Source organism: Bombina bombina, chromosome 5 (assembly GCF_027579735.1).
Source record: "Bombina bombina isolate aBomBom1 chromosome 5, aBomBom1.pri, whole genome shotgun sequence".
NCBI classification, from domain to species: domain Eukaryota; kingdom Metazoa; phylum Chordata; class Amphibia; order Anura; family Bombinatoridae; genus Bombina; species Bombina bombina.
Genome location: NC_069503.1, coordinates 527,245,598 through 527,258,368, shown reverse-complemented (window position 1 = coordinate 527,258,368; position 12,771 = coordinate 527,245,598). Strand labels below are relative to the sequence as shown.

General features: G+C 38.3%; 1 protein-coding gene across 3 annotated transcripts in view; it reads left to right on the top strand.

Annotated features, from left to right (window-relative positions):
- The window catches only part of GOLGA4 (golgin A4), a 319,091-nt gene that overhangs the window by 287,179 nt on the left and 19,141 nt on the right, over positions 1-12,771 (top strand). For all 3 annotated transcript variants that reach the window (XM_053714445.1, XM_053714446.1, XM_053714444.1), the window contains one exon: positions 1,816-1,902. In XM_053714445.1, the coding sequence (XP_053570420.1) occupies positions 1,816-1,902 (87 nt within the window). The remainder of the gene's footprint in view (positions 1-1,815; positions 1,903-12,771) is intronic.

Sequence of the window (12,771 nt, the reverse complement as noted above, 5' to 3'; positions counted from 1 at the left end):
TTATGAGCCTTCCTAGCTTTACTCTTCAATAAAAGATACCAAGAGAAGTAAATTGAAAAGTTTTTTTTTTTAAATTGTATGCTTTATTTGAATCATGAAAATTTAATTTTAACTTTACTGTCCCTGGATTTTGGTTGTCTACTTTAATAAACTGAAGTTGCAAAAAAAAGACTGCCAAATTATTTAGTCTAAATTCTTTATAGAATAATTGATTATATTAAGTAGATTCCTAGGAGACCAATATAGCTACAGCAGGGCTTGACAAACCCATTAGCCAGCGAACCCCTAGCTCCTAAAATTGTACCCCTGGCTCCTATATTTTTAGGTTATTCTCCATATATGTATATACAACTACCTGGCTTCTTAAAAGTGTGCCGACCCCTGGCTACAGTATATAGTCATCTTTTTTTTTTCTCTCTTTTTTTTTTTAATATCGCTTTCAGTTCATAGGATTAGCTAAACTGGTTTTGTTTTACTAGATGCTGTGTCTTTTTCCTATGTAGAAAATGTTAATGTTTAAGTCGTGCCATAATGTTTCCAACCCCCTAGGTGGATCTCCAGATATTTTCTCCCATAATCACAATTTTGGCCCTTGTACCTTGCATTCCATAATATTAACATACCTCCAATAACTAAAGTAAGTGTTTAGCTGTCATGCTTAATTATCCACTGCTCATTCAAAAATAAAATAATATAAGGATAGACAAAACTTTGAAATTTGTCAGAGAAAAAAAAAATCTACTACTCATTTGAAATTCAGACTAAGTGCTATTGCATTGTCTTGTTATCATGCATTTGTTGATTATGCAAATCTACTGTAGTTACTGGCCCTTTTAAAATTGCATGACCTCAAGAGAGTAATCAATTATTTAAAAACAAATGGATGTCACTGAGTTTGGGGATACACTACCCTTCTTTCCCCCTTTCCCCTTGTTTGCGTTTATAGTGTAAATGATCAAAGCAACATTTTGAATTGAAAAGGATCTGGGAGTCATTTTGGACAATAGTTTATGATGGTTATACTGTGTTGACTTTCCTTTTCCTTCTTTTGTATTCACGTATTTTACCAAAAAGAGTATTGAGATATATATCAGGCTGTATTTGACTTAAAAAGTATGTGAAAATTGGTTGGTTTTTTTTTTCTTAATAAAAACATTTAAACATAAAATTGCATGACCTTTGTGAATCACGCAAGTTTAATTTGTACTTTCCTATTCCTTTAAGTAATATATTGATCACTTATGTTACATCGAAAGTGTTAGTCACGATAAATAATGCTTTTGACTACATATGGTCTTACATTTCCTAATGGATGCCATTCACTAAAAAAAAAAAAAAAAACAGAATAACATTCCAGGTGAATGGCACCCGCAAGCAGACAACAAATTAAACTTAAAGGGACATGAATCAAACAATTTTCTTTTGTTATCCAGATATAGCAAGTGATTATAAACTACTTTTCAATGAACTTCTATTATCTAATTTGCCCCATTCTCTTGATATCCTTTGTTTAAAAACATAGCTAGGTAGGCTCAGGAGCTGCAATCCACTATGTGCCTCTTGTCATTGGCTCATCTAATGTGTTCAGCTAGCTCCTAGTAGTGTATTGCTGCTCCTGCAAGAATGGCTACCAATAGAATGAAGCAAATTTGAGATTAAAAGTAATTTGGAAAGTTGTTTATAATTGTATCTGAATTATTAAATAAAATTGTGTTTCATGTCCCTTTAAAAAACTTTTCTGTCTACGTTATCAATTAATATTCTTAATTTGTTATTTCATTAACTCTTTTTTTTTTTTTTTCTTTCTTCCATCAGACAATGGCAAAAGTAATAACTACAGTGCTGAGGTTCCCAGCTGACCAGGCAGAAAAGATTTTAGAGAGGGAAGACTCCCGGCCTTTGGTAAGATTGTAATTCTATATATTAGTGATGTACAGTATATAGTTATAATAAACTATTCTTAATTTTATAATGTTTGATAGGCTTCTGCAGAGTTTTTGGCAAGTTAATTAAAATTAGTATTTCTGATAAAAAAAAGTACATTTGTTATATCTTTGGAGTTCATTGTCACACCCCTTTTATTTTAAGAGATCAAGCTTTAGGAACCAAGCACAATACAAATATAATTCATGTAAAGACTTTAATTGGTGGTTGAGGCTGCAACATTACAATACATGTTTCCCTGTACCTCTATATCTCGATGCAAACAGAAGACTAGAAAACAATCCTTTGTCAATTACTACAACTTACTAGTTAAAAGGACTTGATAACCAAATGTTGAATTATTTGAAAGTGATGCAGCATAGCTGTGAAAAGATGACTAGAAAATATCACCTGAGCACTATGTAAAAAAGAAGATATTTTACCTCATAATTTTCTCAGTAGCCACATCCCATTGTAAAGGGACTATATGCAGCCAATCAGAATGCTAGTCCCAGAACTTGCCAGGAAGTGGCACCTGGCATGTGCAGTCACATTCATCTTATTTCCCTCCTTAGTTTAAGGAAATTTTACTATCTCACAATATTTCAGTAAAGTGTGACATCAGCACTGATTAAGCTTTTTTTTTTTTACATGCAGTTGACAGTAGCTGAAGGTTAACTTCACAGAACACTTACTTTTGTGAGTTTAACTCCTGTCCGATGTTGGTTGTGAAGGTCTTTCTCTGCCAAGATCGCGCTATTTCTGCATACCCTACGAGTGGGGCAGTGCAGAAATAAATGGGCAGAGGTACCGATGCAGAGAGGGCCACTCTGTGGCCCTCTCTGCATCGGGCAGCGGTGGTGCTGATCGTTGGTGGCTGCTATTTCTGAACAAAGGCGATCCTAGAGAAGCTTTTACAACCATTTGTTCCATGATTGCACAAGCTTTTTGTAAATAATTTCAGTGAGAAACCTAAAATTGTAAAAAAGTTAACCTTTTTTTTTTAAATTTGATCGCATTTGGCAGTGAAATGCTGACATGAAATATACCAAAATGGGCCTAGATCAATACCTCGGGTTGTCTACTAAAATATATAATATATATATAGTTTTGATAGGTTAAATAAAAAAAAAAAGAAGCCTCTATTTCTGTTTAAATGTAGTGATGGAAAAATTCTAAAAATGCTTTTTGGGAAGTTTTAGTCTGAAATGCCAGGTCCTTAAAGGGTTAAGAAATTTAAGGTAAAAGTTCTTTCTTTTTTACATAGAGATGTTAAATTGATATTTTGTCTGCTTTTTATAGTTATGCTGCATTTATATAGTTATTTAGCAAATAAGTATTATGTCCTTTTAAATTAGAACTGATTTTATTATTTAAACAATAAAATCCAAAGACTCACAATTCCTAAATCCAACTTGCTACATATTATAGTTTCTCCATTGATAACATGCTAATGAATTCCATATTACATGTGCTTATACTTTATCATTTGGACAAAAAAATGATTTTGTATGGATAATAAAAAGATAATATAATCCCTTATGTATTTAAAATAAACAAAATTACTCTCTAAATGCAGCGAGAACAAGACCAAATATACCCATCAGACTCTTAAAAATAAAGTTTGAAAGTATAAAAATATCTAATTGTCACTTGGTATTGCTAACAGCAATAATATAGCAGCATATAGGCTGTGCACAACTACCTCTGTATAATGGTGACTGCATCAGGTGTGCGCTGCAAATGTTCATGCACAATGAAAAATATTTCCCACTAATAGAGCTGGATTTAGCTGATTTTAGAGCATTTCATATGCCCCAAATCTTTCCTGTTATTCTTGAAGAATAACCTTAAAAAACTCACCAAGTCATTTACCGGGTATTGTCTGTGATAAATATCATGCAGATGGAATGCTGCAGAGCATGTAAAATAAGTTAAAATTACTACAGACTTAACATGGGCCAAAAAAGCCAGTGATATACTATAGAGCCAATTAAAAGAGTCAAATTTGTTTTGTTTTACAAGTTTTTTAATGTTTTTTTCTCCAACATTGGTGTGCCCGGTCCACGGCGTCATCCTTACTTGTGGGAATATCTCTTCCCCAACAGGAAATGGCAAAGAGTCCCAGCAAAGCTGGCCATATAGTCCCTCCTAGGCTCCGCCCACCCCAGTCATTCTCTTTGCCGTTGCACAGGCAACATCTCCACGGAGATGGTTAAGAGTTTTTGGTGTTTAAATGTAGTTTTTTATTCTTCTATCAAGTGTTTGTTATTTTAAAATAGTGCTGGTATGTACTATTTACTCTGAAACAGAAAAGGATGAAGATTTCTGTTTGTGAGAGGAAGATGATTTTAGCAGACAGTAACTAAAATCGATTGCTGTTTCCACATAGGACTGTTGAGATGAAGTAACTTCAGTTGGGGGAAACAGTTAGCAGACTTTTCTGCTTAAGGTATGACTAGCCATATTTCTAACAAGACTGTGTAATGCTGGAAGGCTGTCATTTCCCCTCATGGGGACCGGTAAGCCATTTTCTTAGTCTCAAACAGAATAAAGGGCTTAATATGGGCTATAAAACTGGTAGACATTTTTATGGGCTAAATCGATTGCTTTATTTGGACATTTTATACATGTTTATGCTGATAATTCACATTTATAAACTTGGGGAACGTTTTTTAACGGCAGGCACTATGTTAGACACCTTTTCCAGTCAGGGAGGGCCTTCCCAGTTGTAGGCTGAGCCTCATTTTCGCGCCATTACTGCGCAGTTGTTTTTGAGAGCAAGACATGCAGATGCATGTGTGAGGATTTGAAAGTAGCTGGAAAAGTTTCTAGAAGGCGTCATTTGGTATCGTATTCCCCTCTGGGCTTGGTTAGGTCTCAGCAAAGGCTGTAGCTGGGACTGTATAGGGGTTAAATTTGTAAACTGCTCCGGTTCCGTTATTTTAAGGGTTAAAGCTCTGAAAATTGGTGTGCAATACTCTTAATGCTTTAAGACACTGTGGTGAAATTTTGGTAATTTTTGAACAATTCCTTCATACTTTTTCACATATTCAGTAATAAAGTGTTTCTGTTTAAAATTTAAAGAGACAGTAACGGTTTTGTTTTAAAACGTTTTTTGTGCTTTATTGACAAGTTTAAGCCTGTTTAACATGTCTGTGCCTTCGGATAAGCTATGTTCTATATGTATGAAAGCCAATGTGTCTCCCCATTTAAAATTGTGTGATAATTGTGCCATAGTGTCCAAACAAAGTAAGGACAGTACTGCCACAGATAATGAAATTGCCCAAGATGATTCCTCAGATGAGGGGAGTAGACATGATAATACATCATCTCCTACTGTGTCTACACCAGTTTTGCCCACGCAGGAGGCCCCTAGTACATCTAGCGCACCAATGCTTATTACCATGCAACAATTGACGGCTGTAATGGATAACTCCATAGCAAATATTTTATCCAAAATGCCTGCATATCAGAGAAAGCGCGATTGCTCTGTTTTAAACACTGAAGAGCAGGAGGGCGCTGATGATAATTGTTCTGTCATTCCCTCACACCAATCTGAAGTGGCCACGAGGGAGGTTTTGTCAGATGGGGAAATTTCAGATTCAGGAAAAATTTCTCAACAAGCTGAACCTGATGTTGTGACATTTAAATTTAAATTAGAGCATCTCCGCGCTCTGCTTAAGGAGGTGTTATCTACTCTGGATGATTGTGACAACTTGGTCATTCCAGAGAAATTATGCAAGATGGACAAGTTTCTAGAGGTTCCGGTGCACCCTGACGCTTTTCCTATACCCAAGCGGGTGGCGGACATAGTGAATAAGGAGTGGGAGAAGCCCGGCATACCTTTTGTTCCCCCCCTATATTTAAGAAATTATTTCCTATGGTCGACCCCAGAAAGGACTTATGGCAGACAGTCCCTAAGGTCGAGGGGGCAGTTTCTACTCTAAACAAGCGCACTACTATTCCTATCGAGGATAGTTGTGCTTTCAAAGATCCTATGGATAAAAAATTGGAAGGTTTGCTTAAAAAGATTTTTGTACAGCAAGGTTACCTTCTACAACCCATTTCGTGCATTGTTCCTGTCACTACAGCAGCGTGGTTCTGGTTCGAGGAACTAGAAAAGTCGCTCAGTAGAGAGACTCCATATGAGGAGGTTATGGACAGAGTTCACGCACTTAAGTTGGCTAACTCTTTTATTTTAGATGCCGCTTTGCAATTAGCTAGATTAGCGGCGAAAAATTCAGGGTTTGCAATTGTGGCGCGCAGAGCGCTTTGGCTAAAGTCTTGGTCAGCGGATGTATCATCCAAGACAAAATTGCTTAACATCCCTTTCAAAGGTAAAACTCTATTTGGACCAGAATTGAAAGAGATTATCTCAGACATCACTGGGGGAAAGGGCCACGCCCTTCCTCAAGATAGGCCTTTCAAGGCCAAGAATAAGTCTAATTTTCGTTCCTTTCGCAATTTCAGGAACGGACCAGCCTCTAATTCTGCATCCTCTAAGCAAGATTGTAATGCCTCACAGCCCAAACCAGCCTGGCTGGAACAAGGGTAAGCAGGCCAAGAAGCCTGCCGCTGCTAACAAAACAGCATGAAGGAGTAGCCCCCGATCCGGGACCGGATCTAGTAGGGGGCAGACTCTCTCTCTTTGCTCAGGCTTGGGCAAGAGATGTTCAGGATCCCTGGGCACTAGAAATAGTTTCTCAGGGTTATCTTCTGGAATTCAGGGAACTACCCCCAAGGGGAAGGTTCCACATGTCTCACTTATCCTTAAACCAAATAAGGAGACAGGCGTTCTTACATTGTGTAGAAGACCTGTTAAAGATGGGAGTGATACACCCAGTTCCAATAGAGGAACAAGGAATGGGATTTTATTCAAATCTGTTCGTAGTTCCCAAAAAAGAGGGAACTTTCAGACCAATTTTGGATTTGAAGATCCTAAACAAATTTCTCAGGGTACCATCGTTCAAGATGGAAACCATTCGAACGATTCTACCCACTATCCAGGAAGGTCAATTTATGACTACCGTGGATCTAAAGGATGCGTACCTACATATTCCTATCCACAAAGAACATCATCAGTTCCTAAGGTTCGCCTTTCTGGACAAACATTACCAGTTTGTGGCCCTCCCATTCGGGTTAGCCACTGCTCCAAGGATTTTCACAAAGGTACTAGGGTCCCTTCTAGCGGTTCTAAGACCGAGGGGCATTGCAGTAGTACCATACTTGGACGACATTCTAATACAAGCGTCGTCCCTGTCAACAGCAAAGGCTCATACAGACATCGTTCTGGCCTTTCTCAGATCACACGGATGGAAGGTGAACATAGAAAAAAGTTCTCTGTCTCCGTCAACAAGAGTTCCCTTCTTGGGAACAATAATAGATTCCTTAGAAATGAGGATTTTTCTGACAGAGGTAAGAAAGTCAAAACTTCTAAGCACTTGTCAAGTTCTTCATTCTGTTCCACGTCCTTCCATAGCACAGTGCATGGAAGTAGTAGGGTTGATGGTTGCAGCAATGGACATAGTTCCTTTTGCACGAATTCATCTAAGACCATTACAACTGTGCATGCTCAAACAGTGGAATGGGGACTATACAGACTTGTCTCCAATGATTCAAGTAGATCAGAAGACCAGAGATTCACTCCGTTGGTGGCTGACCCTGGACCATCTATCCCAGGGAATGAGTTTCCGCAGACCAGAGTGGGTCATTGTCACGACCGACGCCAGTCTAGTGGGCTGGGGCGCGGTCTGGGAATCCCTGAAAGCTCAGGGACTATGGTCTCGGGAAGAGTCTCTTCTCCCGATAAACATTCTGGAACTAAGAGCGATCTTCAATGCTCTCAGGGCTTGGCCTCAGCTAGCAAAGGCCAGATTCATAAGATTCCAATCAGACAACATGACGACCGTTGCGTATATCAATCATCAGGGGGGAACAAGGAGTTCCCTGGCGATGAAAGAAGTGACCAAAATAATTCAATGGGTGGAGGATCACTCCTGCCACCTATCTGCGATCCACATCCCAGGTGTGGAAAACTGGGAAGCGGATTATCTGAGTCGTCAGACATTCCATCCGGGGGAGTGGGAACTCCACCCGGAGATCTTTGCCCAACTAACTCAATTATGGGGCATTCCAGACATGGATCTGATGGCGTCTCGTCAGAACTTCAAGGTTCCTTGCTACGGGTCCAGATCCAGGGATCCCAAGGCGACTCTAGTAGATACACTAGTAGCACCTTGGACCTTCAACCTAGCTTATGTATTTCCACCGTTTCCTCTCATTCCCAGGCTGGTAGCCAGGATCAAACAGGAGAGGGCCTCGGTGATCTTGATAGCTCCTGCGTGGCCACGCAGGACTTGGTATGCAGACCTGGTGAATATGTCATCGGTTCCACCATGAAAGCTACCTTTGAGACAGGACCTTCTTGTTCAGGGTCCATTCGAACATCCAAATCTGGTCTCCCTCCAGCTGACGGCTTGGAGATTGAACGCTTGATTCTATCAAAGCGTGGGTTTTCAGATTCTGTGATAGATACTCTGGTTCAGGCCAGAAAACCGGTAACTAGAAAGATTTACCATAAAATATGGAAAAGATATATCTGTTGGTGTGAATCCAAAGGATTCCCATGGAATAAGATAAAAATTCCTAAGATTCTCTCCTTTCTACAAGAAGGTTTGGAGAAAGGATTATCTGCAAGTTCTCTAAAGGGACAGATCTCTGCTTTATCTGTCTTACTACACAAAAGACTGGCAGCTGTGCCAGATGTTCAAGCATTTGTTCAGGCTCTGGTTAGGATCAAGCCTGTTTACAGACCTTTGACTCCTCCCTGGAGGCTAAATCTAGTTCTTTCAGTTCTTCAAGGGGTTCCGTTTGAACCTTTACATTCCATAGATATTAAGTTACTATCTTGGAAAGTTTTGTTTTTGGTTGCTATTTCTTCTGCTAGAAGAGTTTCAGAGTTATCTGCTCTGCAGTGTTCTCCGCCCTATCTGGTGTTCCATGCAGATAAGGTGGTTTTGCGTACTAAGCCTGGTTTTCTTCCAAAGGTTGTTTCTAACAAGAATATTAACTAGGAGATAGTTGTACCTTCTTTATGTCCGAATCCAGTTTCAAAGAAGGAACGTTTGTTACACAATTTGGACGTAGTCCGTGCTCTAAAATTCTATTTAGAGGCTACAAAAGATTTCAGACAAACATCTTCTTTGTTTGTTGTCTATTCTGGTAAAAGGAGAGGTCAAAAAGCGACTTCTACCTCTCTTTCCTTTTGGCTTAAAAGCATCATCCGATTGGCTTATGAGACTGCCGGACGGCAGCCTCCTGAAAGAATTACAGCTCACTCCACTAGGGCTGTGGCTTCCACATGGGCCTTCAAGAACGAGGCTTCTGTTGACCAGATATGTAAGGCAGCGACTTGGTCTTCACTGCACACTTTTGCCAAATTTTACAAATTTGATACTTTTGCTTCTTCGGAGGCTATTTTTGGGAGAAAGGTTTTGCAAGCCGTGGTGCCTTCCGTTTAGGTTACCTGATTTGCTCCCTCCCTTCATCCGTGTCCTAAAGCTTTGGTATTGGTTCCCACAAGTAAGGATGACGCCGTGGACCGGACACACCAATGTTGGAGAAAACAGAATTTATGCTTACCTGATAAATTACTTTCTCCAACGGTGTGTCCGGTCCACGGCCCGCCCTGGTTTTTTAATCAGGTCTGATGAATTATTTTCTCTAACTACAGTCACCACGGTACCATATGGTTTCTCCTATATTTTTCCTCCTGTCCGTCGGTCGAATGACTGGGGTGGGCGGAGCCTAGGAGGGACTATATGGCCAGCTTTGCTGGGACTCTTTGCCATTTCCTGTTGGGGAAGAGATATTCCCACAAGTAAGGATGACGCCGTGGACCAGACACACCATTGGAGAAAGTAATTTATCAGGTAAGCATAAATTCTGTTTTTAATTATATTATCAGGTGATTTATTTATTTATTAAATTTTGATTTTGCATACAATTTAATACCACAGCTGTTTGCAAACAATTTAATACGCCAGTAGGAAAATGGAGAGAATATTTTTCTACAGTACAATGTCACTTTAATGACACTTTGCAGTATAATTTTATTATTTATTTTGCCCCTCTTCCTGTAATGTGTCTGAAAATTGCGGATTTCCATTTCTGATAATTGGAAGTGCACATGACAGACTTCACAAAGACTAACCCTGCCACATACCCGTCTCTGTCTTCAGCAAGGTTGAACTTATAAGGAACTGCTAACCAATGGATATTTTAGTACCAAAATGGCAGTGGCTAGCCTTGATTACTCAAGTAACAAGCCCAGCTCTCCAAAAAAGGCATGTGATGAGGGGAGGTTGATGAAAAACAGTTGTAGTAAACAAGGGATTTATGTATTCCAAAAAACTTTCACACTTATGAGTTCAGAAAAATCTTATAATTACAAGTTGTTTTCTCTCACGTTATTGGCTGGATCAGTTTTTAAGCAAAAGACTGACACATTGCTTTCTTTATAATATATAATTGCAACAAAACAAACGTTTCTGTAAATGTAATATTATTGTAACAAACCTCAGACTTTCTTTTATATTTATTGGAGAAGCAAAATGACAACTTTCTTTCCCCAAAAGTGTTTGTAATAAGGCTAATCCGTACAGCATTTAAAGAGACATAAAAGTACAAAAAGAAAATGCTCTCAAGTGTTGGAGCATTTTATTATTGCACTGTTGTTTTCATATAACCCCTGCAGAGGGGTTAAACACATAGTTACAATCAGCTCCAGAGCAGCAATGCACTATTTGGGAGCTAGCTGAACACATCTGGCAAACGAATGACAAGAAGCAGATTTATGTCACCAGCTAGCAACCAGTAGTGCATTGCTTCTTCTGACCCTTCCTAGCTATTCTTTTTAACAAATGGTACAGAGAGAACAAAATACATTTGATAATAGAAGTAAATACTCGCCATACCATTGTTTATCCTCCTGTACTTGCTGCTCTCTTTAAAGCTGTTCTCGTATTTTAACTCATTACAGAATCCAGTTGGTAAAGCTCTGCATTTTATACTGGGCACCACCATCTTGTAGCTTGTGTATTGGTGCATCATGTGACAGAAGCAACGCACTTTCACAGATCTGCTTTTTGACATCTGCACCTTTCACTTCAGTTTAGCTCACATAATAGAAAGCGGAAGTGTTACCATTTTGCAGTTAATTTTTGCAGTTTTCTGCACAGTTTAAAAGTTACATAACAAATATAAGCTTCAAGATGGCGGCGCCCAGTGTGAATATGCAGAACTTCACTGACTGATACTTATAAGGGGTTAAAATAAGAGAGTGAGTTTGAAGACAGCTGCAGGCACAGGAGGAAAAACAATAGCATGCTAGTAGTAACCTGCTACTGTAGTTGTACTAATGTCCCTTTAATTTTGTCTTTGTCCCATATAAAATGTGGGCTAAATCTTGTATTCTGCCATGAGCAGTAAAAGTAATAGCCGTTGCTGTTTTAGTAGATTTAGTAACATACAAATGGCCATTATCAATAGTAAACTGCAAGTTGTGTCAGTAAACGTTACTTAACATCTTCCTTACAATGAATCCTCTAAATAAAAATGACCCTCTTCCTAACTGCATGCTGCAAGTATGTTACTAACCCTCCTATGGTGTGCTGCCTTTCACTTTTCAACCATGTTTCTTTGTTTTTAATAGTTTAATTAACCAAGATCAATTGTTTTATTTTCCGTAAAGGGACGTTTAGACTTTTTATTCTGTTATTAACCTTAAAGACAAGAATTTAAAATAGAGATTTGCGTCTTTGGAAAATAATGTGGGAAAATGATGTGCGGTAAAAGCTGTTTAAATTTAACTTGAAACTAATACAGCTGTATCAATTGCGCGTTTCTTATTAAAGTCTCATTGGCTGTTAGGTTTCACTAATACTCATTGCTAAAACAAACTAAGACGCAGGAAGTACAAAACTACTGGTGTCCCTATCCTGAAATTATAAACTACATTTTTACTTCATAGTTTAGAACATGTAGTGTGATAAGTAGCATGACGATATCCAGTCTGTTTTCATTAAAAGGACCTGGAGAGACCGCGTACAATTTTATAAAAGGTCCCAGTTTCCTTCTGTTGTCAAATTGAATCTTCATATTCTGTGTTGAAACTTTTTAATGAGAGCATATCTAGATAGGCTCGGTTCACATGGCTTGCAAATGTATTTCATAATTAAAATTACTGTTGGAGATACTGTTGCCATACAGCGCTTGAAACATATGCACACTCCCAAACCTATCTAGATATGCTCTTATAGCAAGGTTTCAACCAAAAAAATACCGAAAGAGTTAAATTTGATAATAGAAGTTAATTGGTGAACGTTTGTTTTTGCTTAATTCTGAGTTCTGTGTCCCTTTAAGGGTCCTTTTAGTCAAATATGAGTAAATAAAATGCTAGAATTTTTTAACATCATGTTTTGCATTATATTTAAATAGTCCTAAATATTTAAAAGCAATGCTGATTACATTTAGTTAGTTGATAGAATAAACATAGTGTGCAGACCTCTAATTTAGAAACCACATGTAAAATGCATTATGTAATTAGAATGTTCAACCGTATATTTTATGTTTCCTGCATTAAACTGATGGGCATACATTTACATATTTATACAGTTATTGTTATATAGTGATATAGAATATCCCCCCACACACACATTTCCTGGCGTTTTTTTTAATAGCATGGTTCACTGTAATGACTAATTCTATGTATACTAATTCAATGCACTAAGCTGTTTTCTTCCTGGCTTTTTAGTCTACACAGCCTCGCAGTGGTATCTTCTGAAT